The 20629-nt window shown below is 44.9% G+C and overlaps 1 protein-coding gene across 7 annotated transcripts in view; it reads right to left on the minus strand.

Moving 5' to 3' along the window:
• The window catches only part of CCDC60 (coiled-coil domain containing 60), a 176796-nt gene that overhangs the window by 78500 nt on the left and 77667 nt on the right, over positions 1–20629 (minus strand). For all 7 annotated transcript variants that reach the window (XR_009730381.1, XR_009730379.1, XR_009730380.1 and 4 more), the window contains exon 2: positions 19368–19447. Coding sequence is in view for 4 of the 7 variants with exons in the window: in XM_061384841.1 (XP_061240825.1) it covers positions 19368–19447 (80 nt within the window). In the remaining 3 variants the exon portion in view is untranslated. The remainder of the gene's footprint in view (positions 1–19367; positions 19448–20629) is intronic.

The raw sequence follows: 20629 nt of genomic DNA on the forward strand, positions 1-20629 counted from the left end.
CAATTTCACTTACACAGTGTTCAAGACAGGAGACACTAATGTAAGTCTAAGCAGTCAGGAGAGTGATTTTCTTTGGGGTAGGGCAGTGACTGCAAGGGGGATGAGAAGGTTTTCTTGTGGGGGTGGGGGGTGGGGGTGGGGACCGGTAATGCTCTTTTTCTTGATGTGGGTGTGGGTTCCATGGATGTGTTCATTTTGTGAAATTATATTGAGCTGAAGCCTTAATGATTTGTGTGCTTTCCTGTATTATGTTATATTTCAATAAAAAGTTCAAAAAAATTACAGGGCTTAATGGAGGCAGCATTTACGCTAAGTGGTGGATTAGAGCTTTATTGTACAGCCTGTGGTTACATCCATTAGAATAATGGCTTGTTGAACAATCCCAATAGGAAGAGATTCCAAATTAATATGGAAATCCAGCACTAACAGCTGCATTTGCACAGCCTCCACTTACAAACTATCTGTCCTGATGTCTCCCTCCTCTCCGCATCAGGTTTGCTCCTATGGTCCCTTAAACATGGACCTTTGAGCTTCAGTACCTGGGATCGGGTATGACAGGCTGGATCTTATGTTAGAGCTCTGCCTGTAGCCACGTGCCTGGGAGCAGGGAGAAATCCATGAGACCATGGTCATACTGTACAACAGCTACAGTCACACAGGGAGCATGAAGGATGGAACACAGGCAGCCACCATTTATCAAGCACTTACTATGTGTCAGGCACTGCTCTAAGTGCTTTACCTGTATTAACTCATTTAGTCCTCACAAGATCCCTGAGAGAGGAAGAAAGTACTTTTGCAATCTCTGCTCTGGGGAATAGAGACACTAGGAAGACTGCTGATCACTGCGTGGCTTGTAAGCCACAGAACTGGGATTTGAACCCAAGCAGTCTGGCTCAGAGCCTGCACGGCCTCACACGACAGCCCCTCTGTGCCTGCTACTCTGAGCTGGGTTCCCTCGTGGCTCAGCCTAGCCACCTGATCTTTTCAGGGGTGTATCTTAGTCACCTTCCATCTCCCCACCTTCCCTCAGCCTGATGCCTTAAAAGAAAAATATTAAAAAAAAAAAAACAGAGGAATTCTGAAACATGCATTCAACAAAAATACTTCTAATCACCAAGTACATTTCAGACACTGTGCTGGACACTGACAATAAATTAGTGAGCAGAAAGAGATACGGCCCCTGTTGTCAGGGGAAATGGCCATTATTTCTAGTGGGAAATGGCCATTATTCAAATAACTAAACAAAACTGTGAAATTACACACATTAAGCAAAAGTGGGATGTGGAACAAAGTCCCCAGAGTGGATGTGAGTGCCAGCCCTGAGACTAACACACCCTGTGACCTAGGACAAGGCAGTTCTCTCTGGCCTGTGGGTTCCTCATCTGGCACAAGAAGGCCTTAGACTAGATGATCAATTCCCAAACTGACTTCCAGTGACCACCCCTTCTGTGTGATGTTAATTTAGGATGGTTGTGCCTGAGGATAAAACATTCCATTGTCAGTTTGGTTGTTTTTTCAGAACCTCTCTCTCCTTGTTATTCAAGCTTTTATTTCTGGACACATATGCTAGGAGTTGTCGGGGTGTGCCACCCAGAATCCTCCTTCTAGATGGAGGCCCCCATTTCTCTAGGTGCTGGGGCTCATAGCTGAGTTCTTTCCCAGGAATTGCCCTCAAATAAGAGGAGCTGCTTCCATAAATGGTATACCCCTCCTTGGAGGAAACCTGCATTCAGTGACTGGTTCCTGTAAGAGTACAAAGGTCTGGTCCTCTTGCCTCAAAAGTTGGGATATCTCACAACGACCCTCCCAAAAGTTGGGATATCTCAGAACGACCCTCCCAGCTTCAGAGCTCCTTGTGGGCTGATCTGAAGCTGGTGCTGTGACTGCTTCTTGGCTCAGCTTCTTCTCTGCCCATCCTGCTGCCCTTACTTGCTTCAGGTGTTGCTCCCAAGAGCACCTCTCAATGGAGAACCTGCATGCAAATCTCCATCTCAGAGTCTGTCCCTGGGAAACCGACCTACAGAAGTTAGGTGCAGGAGTGGCCCTCAGAAGCAGACTCTAAAATGAGATTTTGGGTCAGTCTCCCAAGGCAAAAGAAATACAAGCAAAAACAAACAAATGGGATCCAGTCAAACTTATAAGCTTCTGCACATCCAAGAAAACCATCAACAAAAGGACAATTTAAAAAATGGGAGAAAATACCTGCAGACAGTGCCACTGACAAGAGGTTAATCTCCAAAATATACCAACAGCTTATACAACTCAACATCTAAATGGCAAATAACCCAATCAAAGATGGGAAGAAGCCCCAAATAGACATGTCTCCAAAAAGACGTCCAGATGGTTAACAGGCACACAAGAAAACACTCAACATCATTAATTAATATTCAGTTCAGTCGCTCAGTCATGTCCGACTCTGCGACCCCATGAATCGCAGCACGCCAGGCCTCCCTGTCCATCACCAACTCCCAGAGTTCACTGAGACTCATGTCCATTGAGTTGGTGCTGCCATCCAGCCATCTCATCCTCTGTTGTCCCCTTCTCCTCCTGCCCCCAATCCCTCCCAGCATCAGAGTCTTTTCCAATGAGTCAACTCTTCACATGAGGTGGCCAAAGTACTGGAGTTTCAGCTTTGGCATCATTTCTTCCGAAGAAATCCCAGGGCTGATCTCCTTCAGAATGGACTGGCTGGATCTCCTTGCAGTCCGAGGGACTCTCAAGAGTCTTCTCCAACACCACAGTTCAAAAAATTATTAATATTAAAGAAATGCAAATCAAAACCAGAATGAGGTATTGCCTCACACTGGCCAGAATGGCCATCATCAAAAGTCTGTAAATAATAAATGCTGGAGATGGTGTGTCGAAAAGGAAACTCTGCTCCACTGTGGTGGGAATGTAAATTGGTGCAGCCACTATGGAGAACAGTATTGTTTAGTTGCTAAGTTGTGTCCAACTCTTATGTGACTCCATGGACTGTGGCCCGCCAGGCTCCTCTACTGGAGTGGATTGCCATTTCCTTCTCCAGGGGATCTTCCTGACCCAGGGATCAAACCCAGGTCTCCTGCATTGCAGGTGAATTCTTTATCACTGAGCCACCTGGGAAGCCCAGAGAACTGAGAACTTTCAGATGTTCAAGCTGGATTTAGAAGAAGCAGAGGAACCGGAGATCAAATTGCCAACATCTGTTGGATCATCGAAAAAGCAAGAGAATTCCAGAAAAACATCTTCCTCTGCCTCATTGACTACACTAAAGCCTTTGACAGTGTGGATCACAACCAACTGTGGAAAATTCTTAAAGAGATGGGAATACCAGACCACCTTACCTGCCTCCTGAGAGACCTGTATGCAGGTCAAGAAGCAACAGTTAGAACTGGACATGGAACAATGGACTGATTCCAAATTGGGAAAGGATTATGTCAAGGCTGTATATTGTTACCATGCTTGGCCCCAGGTAGCCACTGAGACCCCTTCATGGATCACAGCCTTGTCATGGCAAAGGGGATTGCATCACCCAATGAAGCTATGACCCATGGCACACAGGGCCATCCAAGATGGATGGGTCATAGTGAAGAGTTCTGACAAAATGTGGTCCACTGGAGAAGGAAATGGCAAACCACTCTAATATTCTTGCCTGGAGAACCCCATGGAGAGTATGAAAAAGCAAAAAGATAAAAGACACTGGAAGATGAGCCCCTCAGGTCAGAAGGTGTCCAATATGCTACTGGGTAAGAGCATCCGGTCCCATCACTTCATGGGAAATAGATGGGGAAACAGTGGAAACAGTGTCAGACTTTATCTTTTTGGGCTCCAGAATCACCGCAGATGGTGACTGCAGCCATGAAATTAAAAGACGCTTACTCCTTGGAAGGAAAGTTATGACCAACCTAGATAGCATATTCAAAAGCAGAAACATTACTTTGCCAACAAAGGTCTGTCTAGTCAAGGCTATGGTTTTTCCTGTGGTCATGTATGGATGTGAGAGTTGGACTGTGAAGAAGGCTGAGCACTGAAGAATTGATGCTTTTGAACTGTGATGTTGGAGAAGACTCTTGAGAGTCCCTCGGACTGCAAGGAGATCCAACCAGACCATTCTGAAGGAGATCAGCCCTGGTATTTCTTTGGAAGGAATGATGCTAAAGCTGGAACTCCAGTACTTTGGCCACCTCATGCGAAGAGTTGACTCATTGGAAAAGACTCTGATACTGGGAGGGATTGGGGGCAGGAGGAGAAGGGGATGACAGAGGATGAGATGGCTGGATGGCATCACTGACTCGATGGACGTGAGTCTCAGTTGAACTCTGGGAGTTGGTGATGGACAGGGAGGCCTGGCATGCTGCGATTCATGGGGTGGCAAAGTGTCAGACACGACTGAGCGACTGAACTGAACTGAAGAGCAGAGGGCAATTACAAATAGCTCCAGAAAGAATGAATTGGCTGGACCAAAGTGGAAACTGTATGGAAGGCTGAGCTCAGAAGAATGATGCTTTCAAATTGTCGTGCTGGAGAAGACTCTTGAGAGTCCCTTGGACTGCAAAGAGATCAAACCAGTCAATCTTAAAGGAAATCAACCTTGAGTATTCACTGGAAGGACAGATACTGAAGCTGAAGCTCCAGGCCACCTGATGCCAAGAGCCAACTAATTGGAAAAGACCCTGATGCTGGGAAAGATTGAGGGTAGGAGGAGAAGGGGTCAGCAGCAGATGAGATGGTTGGATGGCATCACTGACTCAATGGACATGAAATTGAGCAAACTCTGGGATATAGTGGAGGACAGAGGAGCCTGATGTGCTAAAATCCACGGGGTCACAAAGCTTCGGACATGACTGAGTGGTTAAACAACAACAAAGCCACTGGGGCACTCGTGCATTCCCCTGACTGATTCTGGCCACTCATGAACAAGAGCAGCAGCCATGGTTTGAGAAGGGCACAATGACCAGGGCAATTGCCCAGACCAGCCAAAGTGCTGGGCAAAGGTGAGGAGGCTCTAGATAAGGTGATGAGAGAGGTGATGAGTATCACTGGTGGCCCAAAGACCCAGTCGTAGTGGTGAAGGACATAGTGTCACCCACTAACCTTTGACTTCAAGTCTGGGGGAGCTAAATATAGTGTGAGATCTTTATTTTAGATCACAGACTGTCTCTTTTTCTTTCTTTTGAACACAAAGCCACACATACACATTTAATCAATGGGATAAATTCACCTTTTAGGTCCTATTTACTTAAAAGTTTTACAGGGTAGCACAAGGCTGAGTTAAATCTTTTTTTTTTTGCCCCCAACAGAGAAGCACATATTGAAGCCTACAATGGTGGGGAGCATGTGTTTGCATGGTCTAGGACCACTGAGGTCTAGAAAATGGGAGAAGCCTGAGGTCTTCTAGCTCATGACAGGTGGGAGGAACTGGGAGCCCCTGGGCCTCACCAAAATGTCCCTGAAAGAAGGCACTGATTCCACACTACAGATGAAACACTGAGGTTTGGAGAAGTAAAATGACCAGGCTGAGGCCACTCGGCTGATGAGGGGCAGGGCAGGATTTCTTTGTCTCCAAAGTGTTGCTGCTCTTGAATAACTCTGCTGCTGCTGCTGCTAAGTCGCTTCAGTCGTGTCTGACTCTGTGCGACCCCATAGATGGCAGCCCACCAGGCTCCCCCGTCCCTGGGATAACTCTAGAGCATTTATAACCCTAGAATAACATCAGAGCAGATGCTCTAACGACAGCCAGCTCAAAGATGACGACTGCCTTTCCTCGAGCTGTTCCTACGTTCCTCACCTGTATCTGCCTCCACAAATCTCAACCACCGTGTGCAGCAGACGTCTTACCCCTGCATCCCATCCCACAGATAAGAAACCAGTTCCACAGAACTGAACTGATTCGTGCATGGCCACCCAGGTAATAACTGGTGGAATCAGGATTTGAATCCACAGCTGACTCCAAAGCCAGCGCACTTTCAACTGTACTGTCTGAACCACCCCGCTTCCCTGACCCTGACCCTCAAGCCTGGCTATCAGCCTGAGAACACTGCCTGTCATCTGGGAAAGGATTTCACAAAACAGAGATTTTTGTAACAAAGGTTCAAGGGTTCAAGATATTTTGATGCTTAAATTTGAAAACATGTAAGTTCTTTTTTAAGGCAGGATCCTCTGAGGCAGCCTTAGCCATAAGGAAAGAAATTAAACAAAGATATCCACCCTCAGTGGAGAGTGGTGCAAGAAAAGCAGAGAAGAAAACTTGCCCTGGAACTGTAGTTAACTAGAGATGTCAAAGACACACCAAGACGCCAGTGGAAATGGGCAGGGCCTCTGGGTCACATTCAAGATGATAAAAATGCAATTAACTTGAGCCTGGTTCCTCCAGCCCGCAGCAGTGACCTACCCTTTGGGTATGCGGCTGTGTTGATCAGTTCTGGGTGTGCGGCTATGTTGATCAGTTCTGGGCTAAGGACACAGGGCCAAGTACTTTCCTTTATGGAACATGCTGGGGACTCATTAATGCCCGCCCGCTGGCTGCAGGGTATGTGTGTGTGTGTGTGTGGATGATGTAATGTAGGGGGGACTGAGGTCTTCTCTGAATGATTCATAAGGTACAATTCAGAAGCCTTAACTTTGTCTGCATTCCAAGGTATCGACCAGCATATAAATCCATGATCTTGAACAATTCTAGGGCTTTGAGGCAAGTCTCAAGTCTGAGGAGAAGGCAGTGGGAAGAATCAGGCTTGAATTTCTAAGTGAAGACGTTCTGGGCTACAGGCTGTATATTTGGAGATCCTGGGTTTTGACTGATGGGATGCAAAAGCTATTGAGAACCGTCAGTGAATGTCAGAGGTCAACTACAATTTTTCAACATATTTAAATTCACGGATTAAATCAGCCTCATTTATGAAGGGATTTGAGTAAGGTTTGCTCTCCTGCTGGTCTCTTACTCTCCATCCCTCAATTTGGATTAATTGTCGTTACAGATACCAACGTTTCTTTCTGAGTCTTCTAATTTAGAGATGATGAATAAATTACAATCTGTGTAAGAACTCTAATCAACGGCAGTGGCTATCTGCAGTTCTGGTCTGAGAGGACTTTCGAGACCAAGTCTGGGCTCAGGTGGAAAGAGTACTGGGATCCATTAATGATGTCTATCTTGGGCACAAGGGAAAGAAGTGGTGGTGGGGGAGTATCTGTGCCGCCCATCTAGATTTAACTTTTAGTTAAATTATTAGTTTCATCCCTTTTTGTTTCAGAAAGAAAAAGCTTAGATACAAACCATAACTCAAAGTGAATGTCCCTTATTAAACACCATTAACTCATAAGGCAGCCCAGAAACAGGGTGGGATGATAAAAGCGTCACATTCCCTCTGGGTTTATCTGTCTTTATAGACTACAGGGTCCTTGGTTGCCAAGCTGTTCCACTCAAGAGGGGTTTATGTGAGAGTATACATGGGGTGATAATGGGTTTGAAAAATCTTGTGGGAATCCAAGATTGGGAACTCATAGACAGGCACTGGAGATTTTCTCCAGAAAGAGAGTTTCAGGGTCTTTGGAGCAGGATCTGAAAGTCTTCAGGTTGAGCCTGGACGTGACCCTCTTCTCCTCCGCTGCTGTCTTCTCCTCTCACTTCCTGCTCGGATCCTCCACTCTTCCACTCTTCGCAGCAAGTCTTTGCCCGCCACGGCCTGGCTCCCCATAGCTCTCCATGGCCTCTGTGGCCTCCCTTCCTTCTAACCTTGTAGCGTCTTCCCCGACTGTCACCTGCTTGACTCTTGATGTGGTTTCCACTTTACACTCCCAAGAGGGAGACTCTGATTTGTACAAATTAATTTGGGGAAACTAGCTCATGAGTCAAAGGCCAGCTCAGAATTGGCTACCTGACTGTGGTTGACTGAAAAAATGACCTGGAATCTCTGCCCTTGTGCAAGGAAACTTGACAGTTCTTCCCATCAAGAAGTAGAATCTATTCCTGCACCTTTAATCTGAGCTGGATATGTGACCTGCTTTGGCCACAAAGTGATGTTTTGCCTAGCTTAAAGCTTCAGAGGCCTCACACACTTTCATTCTCCATCAGAATCCTATTCTCACGCAGCTGACCCGCTTGAGAATGGGACACTGTGCTATTAGGGCCAAGGTCATCCTAGACCCACCTACGGTGGTTGTCCTCCAAGCCTAGGAGCGAGCCCAGCCAAGATCAGCAAAGTCATCTACACAACCCTCAGCTGATGATAGATGCTCAAGAGAGCCCAGCAGAGACCAGAGAATCTCCCAATTGAATTACAGACTCACAGTCATTAATAAACGTGATTATTTTAAAGTCATTGGTTTTTTGAGGTGATTTGTTATGTGGTGATAGCTAACTGTCACAATGACTGCAAGGAAATCTCTGAGCTTCTCTGAGTCTTAGTTTTCTCATCTGAGAAATGGAGCAAAAGGAACTTTCCTGCTTGCCTCAGGGAAGATTTTTAAGACATGATGCAAACAAAAACTTTAGCAAATATTTATTGAAGGACTTCTCTATGCTAAGAACTGAGCTAGACCCTCGGGATTTGCAGGACAGACTGATTATGTTGCAGGACAACATTAATAGCTTCTCTTCCCAATCACAGGCCATTCCCTAAAAAGGCAAAGTGAACACTCCAGTTTGAAGGCACTGGAAGAGAGAGACTGGCCCGATGGAAACAGCAATTGACTTGCCATCTCATCAACTGATTTATCCCACAGATTTGTAGATAAGCTGTCTCCTTCACTCACTTCCCCTAAATTAACATACGGGTCTTCCCCTTTATTTTTAACTGCTAAGTTCCAGGGATGGACAACAGAATTAATATCCCATCAGCAAACACTCAGGGACCATGACTGTGGACATGATATATTCTAGCTTAGGACACATCTTACATCCCAGTGAGGGAGGAAGAGATTGCACCTCCTTCATTTCCCACATCTGATCCAGTCCTGTGCCTCTAAAATAGAAAAAATAAAATCCCAGATCTACCCACTTCCCTCCAAGGCACTGCTATTTGCCTGATCCAAGCCATCGACATCTCTTACCATAGCCTTCCCACTGACCTCTACGCAGCTGATGAAGTGTTCTTTTTAAAAATCAGATGATATCCTTCTCTTGTTTAGAAGCCTCCAGAGCGTTCTCATTGGACTTAGATTAAAACCCAAGCTTTTCCCCATGGCCTGTGTGGCGGAAGGCCCTGTAGGCTCCAGCTTGTGCCTGTGTCCCTCACCTGCTCCAGTCACGCTGGTTTTCTTTCTGCTTCTCCAGTACTGTTGGTTTCTTCTGGCTTTGGCACCCATCCACCTATTGACCCATAAAATACTCCATTCAGGTGGCACCGTTCAGATGTCAGCCCACGGCCCCCTTTACAAAACTGTTTCCTCTGCCCCCTCTCACTAAAGCCGCACTGTTCCCCATCAGCACCGCTGCTGTATACAGGCAGACACCGGGAATACTGTGAATTGGGTTGCAGGCCATTGTAATAAAGTGAATACTGCAATAAAGCAAGTCACAGATTTTTTTTTTTTTTGGTTTCCCAGTGCATATAAAAGCTACGTTTATACTGTATTGGTAAAGAATCTGCCTGCTAATGCAGGAAACGTAAGAGACGTGGGTTGGGAAGATCCCCCGGAGGAGGAAATGGCTACCCACTCCAGTATTCTTGCCTGGAGAATCCCCATGGACAGAGGAGCCTCGCGGGCTACAGTCCCTAGGATCGCAGAGTTGGACACGACTGAAGCAACTTGGCATGTACACTGTACTGTAGTCTAAGCATGCAATAGCATTATATCTTAAAAAATGTACATAGCTTAATTAAAGAGTACTTCAGTGCTGGAGAAGACTATCATCTGAAACTTCAATGGATTCTAATGTTTTTTCAACAGTCACATCATAGATCACTGATCACAGATCACCATCACACATATAGTAAGAATGGGAAAGTCTGAAATATTGGGAGTACTGCCAAAATGTGACACAGAGACACAGAGTGAGCAAATACTACTGGAAAAATGGTGCCTATAACAGACTTGTGGGGTTGCCACAAACTGAATTTGTGAAAAATGCAGTAGCTGTGAAGCGTGGTACAATGAGTTATGCCTGTACATCACCTTCTTTTACACTCTTCACAGGATATGGTCAATGTCCCCACCTCAGTCCTGTACATTTACTCACTAACTTGTTTGTCTTTTTGCTCAACACACATCATTGTTTGTTATTCATTGAGGACAGGAATTTTGTCTATTTCACTGCCCTGTCTCCAGTATATACAATGATGCCTGGTGTATACCTGGTGATTCCTGTCACTCAATACATATTTGCTGAAGAAAATGAATGAAAACTAAGGAGGGACCAAGAAGAAGTGTTTAACTTCATACAAAAGAAAAAGCTTCTTCCTGTGCCCAAATCCCACCTCTGTCATTTCTCATTGCCCTGCTTCGGCTGTCTCCCAAAATGCAGCTGGAAAGCAAAGCCTCAGACCTTGGAAACACCTGCATAGTTTGTACTCTGCTGGGATCTGCTCAGGGAGAAGGCTAACTCATCTCTGCTTATTTGCAATTGCTGGTACCTAACTAAACTTTGTGTGGGTAAATCATAGCTTCAGTTTTGACATGTCTTTTGTTTTAGTTGCAGAGATGTCTGTTTCCCTTAAAACATGTGCAATAAAAAGCATCAGCAGCTTTGGAGGAAGACATGCCATTGCCTTCAAGAGTCGACCTAGAACTGGGCACACACAGAAGCCCTGGGTGTCAGCTTCCGCTAAAATTCAGCAAGTGAGCGTACGGTGGCTGCTTAGTGCCACCGAACATCTGGTGGAACAGGTGAGGAGGAAAGCAGTTAGATTTTTATTCTTTTTAGTATCATGTTAAATTGGCCATGAAACCAGGGATGGTGCATTTGAATTATAAGACGGCTGAAGTATTAAATAAAAATCGAGGAGACAGTGAAGGTGTTTGGCACAAGGTGGGTTGGATTCTAACAGGAGGTGAAACAGATATTAAAAACAGTAAGTGGAAAGACAATATCTTCTCCGCTAATAATTCACCTCATTTAATACTGTGTGATGAGGCCAAGGGGTATGCATCTCTTAGAGGGGTGATTTCCCCTGAAAATAAGGTGTTTGCTTCTGAAGGGGGATCTCTGGCTCCTTAAATGTCAGTGGGATCCAGGAGCATGGCCAGGTGGAAGGTTTTACTGTCGTTTCTTGTTTTCTTGCTTTGTGGCTTTTCTGTCTGGCTCTTTTCACACTGTCCTTCACATACAGCACTTGGCTAAGGATGTTAAAGCCTGTCTGATGAGGTTGTTAAATTCTAGCCATGGTAGATGTGTCTGGCAGAAAGGACAGACTCAGCCTGCCAAACCAAGGACGGCAGAAAAGCCACTGTCTTTTTCACCCTTCCTTCACCCCTCTGCTCTACAGGCTTAGAGGAAAGCTCTACCTTGGTTATCTAGAGGCATGTCCACAGAGGGTGCTGGTGTGTGTGTAACAACCACCTCTCTGGAGGGACAATGAGCCTGACTTGCAGTTTTTGATGATTTCTGTACACAAGTATTCCCACTGTGGCTGATGCTGAGCTACTGATATGAAGTCAGTGAATGTGGAGCTCCCATTATACAGTAATGTCTACCACACAGGTACTATAAACAGAAGTAATCTCAAGAGCACAGCCAGCAGTAAAAATATATGAAATCATTAAGGAGTGGTGAGTTACGAGTAGTTATCACATTTGTTTTAATATCATATACTGGGTTGGCCAAAAAAGTTCATTTGGGGTTTTCTTGTTATATCTTGTGGACCAACCCAGATGAACTTATTGGCCAACCCAATATTTAAGTTTATATGATTTATGAACTTACAACCCAACATGTAAGTTTATATAATTTAATTCTTAACAATAGCTGTGCTTAATAACTGGCTTGCAGATTTCCTGGAAATTTAGCAAATCAGTTCTGGTTACAGGCTGACTCACTACTGCTTGTTGCCCTCCTTGGACGGGGTCGAGTCCTGGTATCTGGAACTTTCGTGGATCAAGGCACAGTTATCAGCCTTTAGTCTACAGTACACATTACTGTGGAACTTTCATTTCCAGGCTCCAGAGACTCTGGTGTGTCTTTGCATGTTGAGTTAGAATCATCTACCTCAAGGCTGCTAACATTCAGCTGGTGAGAACTGACATGGTCATAATGCTTTTGTATGGCCAGTGTCTATTCTGACCAATTAGTGCCATGACATACATGATGGTCCCGTATTTTGAACCTCACCTCTGATCCAATTTCCCCGCTGTACCATTTCCTCTGAAGCCTGGAACATTTCCTCTGAAACCTGGAACATCCTTCAGGCATGACTGCAATTCAGTTCAGTTCAGTTCAGTCGCTCAGTCGTGTCCAACTCTTTGCGACTCCATGAATCACAGCACGCCAGGCCTCCCTGTCCATCACCAACTCCCGGAGTTCACCCAGACTCACATCCATCGAGTCAGTGATGTCATCCAGCCATCTCATCCTCTGTGGTCCCCTTCTCCTCCTGCCCCCAATCCCTCCCAGCATCAGGGTCTTTTCCAATGAGTCAGCTCTTTGCATGAGGTGGCCAAAGGACTGGAGTTTCAGCTTCAGCATCACTCCCTCCAAAGAAATCCCAGGGCTGATCTCCCTCAGAATGGACTGGTTGGATCTCCTTGCAGTCCAAGGGACTCTCAAGAGTCTTCTCCAACATCACAGTTCAAAAGCATCAATTCTTTGGCACTCAGCCTTCTTCACAGTCCAACTCTCACATCCATACATGACCACAGGAAAAATCATAGCCTTGACTAGACGGACCTTTGTTGGCAAAGTAATGTCTCTGCTTTTGAATATGCTATCTAGGTTGGTCATAAGTTTCCTTCCAAGGAGTAAGCGTCTTTTAATTTCATGCCTGCAGTCACCATCTGTAGTGATTTTGGAGCCCAGAAAAATAAAGTCTGACACTGTTTCCACTGTTTCCCCATCTATTTCCCATGAAGTGATGGGACTGGATGCCATGATCTTCGTTTTCTGAATGTTGAGCTTTAAGCCAACTTCTTCACTCTCCACTTTCACTTTCATCAAGAGGCTTTTGAGTTCCTCTTCACTTTCTGCCATTAGGATGGTGTCATCTGCATATCTGAGGTTATTGATATTTCTCCCGGCAATCTTGATTCCAGCTTGTGTTTCTTCCAGTCCAGCGTTTCTCATGATATACTCTGCATATAAGTTAAATGACCAGGGTGACAATATACAACCTTGACCTACTCCTTTTCCTATTTGGAACCAATCTGTTGTTCCATGTCCAGTTCTAACTCTTGCTTCCTGACCTGCATATAGATTTCTCAAGAGGCAGGTCAGGTGGTCTGGTATTCCCATCTCTTTCAGAATTGTCCACAGTTTATTGTGATTCACACAGTCAAAGGCTTTGGCATAGTCAATAAAGCAGAAATAGATGTTTTTCTGGAACTCTTTTGCTTTTTCCATGATCCAGCGGATGTTGGCAATTTGATCTCTGGTTCCTCTGCCTTTTCTAAAACCAGCTTGAACATCAGGAAGTTCACGGTTCGCGTATTGCTGAAGCCTGGCTTGGAGAATTTTGAGCATTACTTTACTAGCATGTGAGATGAATGCAATGTGTGGTAGTTTGAGCACTCTTTGGCATTGCCTTTCTTTGGGATTGGAATGAAAACTGACTTTTTCCAGTCCTGTGGCCACTGCTGAGTTTTCCAAATTTGCTGGCATATTGAGTGCAGCACTTTCACAGCATCACCTTTCAGGATTTGAAAGAGCTCAACTGGAATTCCATCACCTCCACTAGCTTTGTTTGTAGTGATGCTTTCTAAGGCCCACCTGACTTTACATTCCAGGATGTCTGGCTCTAGGTGAGTGATCACACCATCGTGATTATCTGGGACATGAAGATCTTTTTTGTACAGTTTTTCTGTGTATTCTTGCCACCTCTTCTTAATATCTTCTGCTTCTGTTAGGTCCATACCATTTCTGTCCTTTATCGAGCCCATCTTTGCATGAAACGTTCCCTTGGTATCTCTCATTTTCTTAAACAGATCTCTAGTCTTTCCCATTCTGTTGTTTTCCTCTATTTCTTTGCATTGATTGCTGAGGAAGGCTTTCTTATCTCTTCTTGCTATTCTTTGGAACTCTGCATTCAGATGCTTGTATCTTTCCTTTTCTCCTTTGCTTTTCGCTTCTCTTCTTTTCACAGCTATTTGTAAGGCCTCCCCAGACAGCCATTTTGCTTTTTTGCATTTCTTTTCCATGGGGATGGCCTTGATCCCTGTCTCCTGTACAATGTCATGAACCTCTGTCCATAGTTCATCAGGCACTCTATCTATCAGATCTAGGCCCTTAAATCTATTTCTCACTTCCATTGTATAATCATAAGGGATTTGATTTAGGTCATATCTGAATGGTCTAGTGGTTTTCCCTACTTTCTTCAATTTCAGTCTGAATTTGGCAATAAGGAGTTCATGATCTGAGCCCCAGTCAGCTCCTGGTCTTGTTTTTGCTGACTGTATAGAGCTTCTGCATCTTTGGCTGCAAAGAATATAATCAATCTGATTTCGGTGTTGACCATCTGGTGATGTCCATGTGTAGAGTCTTCTCTTGTGTTGTTGGAAGAGGGTGTTTGCTATGACCAGTGCATTTTCTTGGCAAAACTCTATTAGTCTTTGCCCTGCTTCATTCCGTATTCCAAGGCTAAATTTGCCTGTTACTCCAGGTGTTTCTTGACTTCCTACTTTTGCATTCCAGTCCCCTATAATGAAAAGGACATCATTTTTGGGTGTTAGTTCTAAAAGGTCTTGTAGGTCTTCATAGAACCGTTCAACTTCAGCTTCTTCAGCGTTACTGGTTGGGGCATAGACTTGGATTACTGTGATATTGTGATATTGAATGGTTTGCCTTGGAAACGAACAGCAATCATTCTGTCGTTTTTGAGACTGCATCCAAGTACTGCATTTCGGACTCTTTTGTTGACCATGATGGCTACTCCATTTCTTCTGAGGGATTCCTGCCCGCAGTAGTAGATATAATGGTCATCTGAGTTAAATTCACCCATTCCAGTCCAGAGCAGAGGACAAATCCCCGCTGGGAGGCGCGCCCTCAATTGTGCACAACCCTCTTTCTTTGCCACCTGCCTGGATGTCCCCACACAGGTAACTCTTGGCCTCTTATCTCTACCTCTCATGGGTTCCTAGGGCTCCTGGGTTCCCAAAGCATTAACCTCTAAAGCTTTCTATGCTCACTCACTCAGATGTGTCCGACTCTCTGTGACCCTCTGGATGGCAGCCTGTGGGATATGTCCCAGAAAGAATACTGGAATGGGTTGCCATTTCCTCCTCCAGGGGATCTTCCTGACCCAGGCATTAAACCCTCATCTCCCATGTCTCCTGCAGGGCAGGCAGATTTTTTATCACTGAGCCATGGGGGAAGTCAAAGCCATATAACCTGGATCCACACACTGTACAGGGCCATGTGTCTACAACTAACAGAGGGGTCCCTGTGGATCTCACCCCTTGATTCTGAGGGCCAAGTACACAGGCCATCTCTGAGCTTGGCTCTGCCATCATCCCCCTTGCGCTGGGACATTCTCTCAAGGGTAATTACAACAGTGACAATTACATGAGTCTGATGGGGCTGTCAGAACAGAACACATGGTCTAAACAACAGATGTTTATTTCCTCTTAGTTCTGGAGGCCACAAGTCCATGATCAAGGTGCATCTCCTACAGTTCAGAAGACGTCTACTAGCTAAGCCCTTGCCTGGCCTTTTCTCTACGTGTGCATTTTCCTGGCATCCTCTCCTCCTCTTATGAGTATACCAATCCGACTGGACTAGGGCCCCACCTTTCTGACCTCATTTAACTTTAATTACATTTTCAATATAATGGGAAAGACTAGAGATCTCTTCAAGAAAATTAGAGATACCAAGGGAATATTTCATGCTAAGATGGGTACAATAAAGGACAGAAATAGTATGGACCTAACAGAAGCAGAAGATATTAAGAAGAGGTGACAAGAATACACAGTAGAACCATACAAAAAAGAGCTTCATGATCCAGATAACCATGATGGTGTGATCACTCACCTAAAGCCAGACATCCTGGGATGCAAAGTCAAGTGAGCCTTAGGAAGCATCACTACGAACAAAGCTAGTGGAGGTGATGGAATTCCAGTTGAGCTATTTCAAATCATAAAAGATGATGCTGTGAAAGTGCTGCACTCAATATGCCAGCAACTTTGGAAAACTCAGCAGTGGCCACAGGACTGGAAAAGGTCAGTTTTCATTCTATTTCCAAAGAAAGGCAATGCCAAAGAATGCTCAAACTACCACACAATTGCACTCATCTCACATGCTAGTAAAGTAATGCTCAAAATTCTCCAAGCCAGGCTTCAGCAATACATGAACTGTGAACTTCCTGATGTTCAAGCTGTATTTAGAAAAGGCAAAGGAACTGGTCTGAGCAAGAATGGGGGGTGGGTCACTCTGATGCAGGTACTCCCTGCAAAGTCCAGCCAAGAAATGGGCCTGTCCCCAGTCCTCCCAGGGCTGCCCTCCTGCCAATCTCCAGCTTATGGTTAAGGCTGAGGGGCACTGAGACTGGGCAAAGACCCCGAAGCCCATCAGCTCATCCTTATCAGCTTGTCTGCGGGTCGTTTGGTGTAGGTCTCGCTCACTGGCTTCATTTAAGACCAAATTGCCAACATCCACTGGATCATCAAAAAAGCAAGAGAGTTCCAGAAAAATTTCTACTTCTGCTTTATTGACTACGCCAAAGCCTTTGACTGTGTGGATCACAATAAACTGTGGAAAATTCTTTAAGACATGGGAATATCAGACCACTTTACCTGTTTCCTGAGAAACCTGTATGTAGGTCAGGAAGCAACAGTTAGAACTGGACATGGAACAACAGATTGGTTCCAAATCGGGAAAGGAGTATGTCAAGGCTGTATGTTGTCACCCTGCTTATTTAACTTATATGCAGAGTACATCATGTGAAATGCTTGGCTGGATGAAGCACAAGCTGAAATCAAGATTGCCAGGAGAAATATCAATAACCTCAGATATGCAGATGACATCACCCTTATGGCAGAAAGTGAAGAACTAAAGAGCCTCTTGATGAAAGTGAAAGAGAAGAGTGAAAAAGTTGGTTTAAAACTCAACATTCAGAAACTAAGATCATGGCATTTGGTCCCATCACTTCACGGCAAATAGATGGGGAAACAGTGACAGACTATTTTTGGGGGCTCCAAAATCACTGTAGTTGGTGATTGAAGCCACGAAATTAAAAGATGCTTGGTCCTTGGAAGAAAAGCTATGACCAATCTAGACAGCATATTAAAAAAGAGAGACATTACTTTGCCAACAAATGTCCATCTAGTCAAAGCTATGGTTTTTCCAGTAGTCATGTATGTGAGAAGATGTGAGAGCTGGACTATAAAGAAAGCTGAGCACCAAAGAATTGATGCTTTTGAACTGTGGTGTTGGAGAAGACTCTTGAGAGTCCCTTGAACTGCAAGGAGATCCAACCAGTCCATCCTAAAGGAAATCAGTACTGAATATTCATTGAAAGGATTGTTGCTAAAGCTGAACGCCAATACTTTGGCCACCTGATGAGAGGAACTGACTCACTGGAAAAGACCTTGATGCTGGGAAACACTGAAGGCAGGAAGAGAAGGGGGACGACAGAGGATGAGAGGGTTGGATGGCATCATTGACTTGATGGACACGAGTTTGAGCAAGCTTCGGGAGTTGGTGATGGACTGGTGTGCTGCAGTCCATGGGGTCAAAGAGTCGACATGACTGAGAGACTGAACTGACCTTTTCAATGGCCCTCTCTCCAAATGCAATTATGTAGAGGGTTGGGGTTTCAACACACAGATTCTGAGCGGACACAATTCAGTCCATAATTAACTACTGATCACTTGAAATGTGGTGGGTCTAAATTAATATATGTTCTAAGTGTAACTGTACATTGTGGATTTCATCATTCACCCATTTTCATCACATGTTTAAAGGAGAATATAAATTTGTCATTAATACCTTTTAAAAAATACCTTTTTATATTGATTACATGTTGAATGATAATATTTTGGATATATTTGGCTAAATATATTATTAGAATGACTTTCACCTGTTTTTTCCCCCACTTTTTAATTTTTTTTCAATGTGGACTACTGACAATTTTTAATTTACATGAACAGATCACATTATGTTTCTGCTGGACAGTGGGTGTCCAGAGACCCTCTCAGAGCCGATACAGCCATACCTCTGGTGGCTGGTGGGGAATTGTTCTCTGGGGCCCTGTCTTGATGCCTCCCTTCACCTCCCCTTCATCCCTTCCTTCTCCCCAGTTTCTAAAGCCCATAGCTTCCTACCTCTTCTTGGGTTGAGTCATCCCATTCAGTCAAAGCTGTGCTGTTACACAGGGTAAAGACTTGGGTGGGCAGCGAAGGAAGGACTTTCTGACCACAGCAGTGAGGAAGGAAACGTCTCCCTGTGATTCTTACTGGGGTCTGGCTCAGAGTGGGAGACATGTAAGAAAAGCCGACCGCCAGCTGCCCATGCTGCCTGTAGCACCCCCTGCTTAGCATGTCTCTTGTGTGTTTTCTGTTAAAAGAATCTCCATTTCTCACCCTGCCTTGAGTTGCTCTGCCAAAAGCCCCATGTACAACCCCACCTTGGAATGCTACAGGTCCCAGGAAGGAGTTAAGGGGTGAGGAGAGGGCAATCCCACCTCACCCCACAGCAATGAATAAAGTATGGTCCCAGATCTCAGTTTGCTCTTGCTACCGTGCAGGAAGGAATTGGTGCGGTGGAAAATCTACAAGTGACACTGTGTACAAGGCTCTGGCATTTCAGTGTATTTCACTGTGTCTTTCTAACAACCCCATATTATCATATTCACTCCACAGTTAAGGAAACGGAGATTCAGGGAGGTGAAGTAGCTCCTCCAGTGTCACCAGCTGGCAGGTAGCTGGGCCCATATTTGAGACCAAGTCCATCTGACTCTTGGCTACCATGCTGTGGGGTGTGCTGTAAAAAGGGAAGAATTTTCTGGAGCACATGAAGACTCTCTTGAGTTGGATTCAGTCTCAGGAAGGAAAGCAGAGGGAATTCTAGGCACAGGACTGGCCTGAGCAAGAATGGGGAGGTCACTCTGGTGCAGGTCACACTGGTACTCCCTGCAAAGTCCAGCCAAGAAATGGGTCTGTCCCCAGTCCTCCCAGGGCCGCCCTCCTGCCAATCTCTGGCTTATGGCCGAGGGGCACTGAGACTGGGCAAAGTCCCACACGCGTCACCCCGTAGCCTATCGGCTCATCCCTATCAGCTTGTCTGCGGGTCGTTCAGTGCGGGGCTCACTCACCGGCTTCGTTTAAGGTCTTTCTTGAGGTTTATTATTTCCTTCTCCATATACCTGATGCTTCTCATTGGCTTTTCTGGGACCTGAGGAAAGTCAAGAAGTGAGAGGAAAAGCATTAGTACAACTGAGGGCAGCGGAGCTGGGTTGCAGGAGGCCCGTGTGCTCACGTGAGACGTCTGATCAGGTTGGAGGGGCCCTTAGGGGTCACAGCATCCTTGTCTCCACCAAAGAGAGGCCCCAGGGCGTGCTGGAAACAGCAAGAGCTTTGGAGATGGACGAATCTGAGCTCTGATCCTCATTCTGTCTGGTGACTGCCTGTGTGACCTTGGAAAAATTACTCATCTTCTCTGGGTCCTAGTTCCTCCAGCAGAAGAATGGGGGACTATTTCCTACCTTGTTGTGATGATCAAATTAGTTGCTAAATTTCCACAGCAAGCTTTGGAAAAACAGAAGCTTCTATTATGAGCATTATACTCAGACAAAAAGTTGAATATTGATAATCATTGTTGAAGGTGGCAGAGGTAGTGGATTTAGACAGCTGAACTTTGTCTATAAAGATGCAAATGTACCCTTCCCACCGCTCCCCTAGCAGGATTTTATGAGTGACTTATCCAAGTGATTGTTTATGGGTTTTTCTTTCCCTTTTGCTATTCATCTGCCTTTCTTAGCCACTGGAGAAACCTCACAAGATAAATTTATTACTCAAAGGTGGATACTGGGTCAATATAAAGAACAGAGTTCAATTAACTATATTTTAATATAAAAGTCACTTTTCTCAGTCACCAATTTGGTGAACAATAACAAGACTATTAACTTGATTATCTTGTCTTAAAATTAATTCCTATAATATTAGGTTTTTTTAATTAAAGAAATGCCATGGAATTATGAGAAAATGGATGCTTTCAGAAGAAACTGGGGGGCGAATACATTGTAATGTCTTTTCTGAAGGGCAATTCATCAGTGCATACTAAATGCTGTAAAAGCGGGCATGCCCTTGGGTCTAACGATTCTTCTGCTGTCAGGCATCCTGTGGGACTATCCTTGCACGGGCACAGAGGTTCGTCCACAAAACTGCTAGGATGCTGCCTGTGACAGCAAACTCGTGAAATCACAGCTTCACAACAGAAGATAGGTTCAGCAATCATGGTGCGTCGTAAGGACAGAATGCTATGCAGCAGTTAAATGTAATGGCAGTATAACAATGTAAAGTGTAGAGATGCTCTGAGGAGTTCTCTGAGAAAGACTCATTACAAAGTAATAGGTAT

This window comes from Bos javanicus, chromosome 17 (assembly GCF_032452875.1).
Source record: "Bos javanicus breed banteng chromosome 17, ARS-OSU_banteng_1.0, whole genome shotgun sequence".
Classification (NCBI taxonomy): Eukaryota; Metazoa; Chordata; class Mammalia; order Artiodactyla; family Bovidae; genus Bos; species Bos javanicus.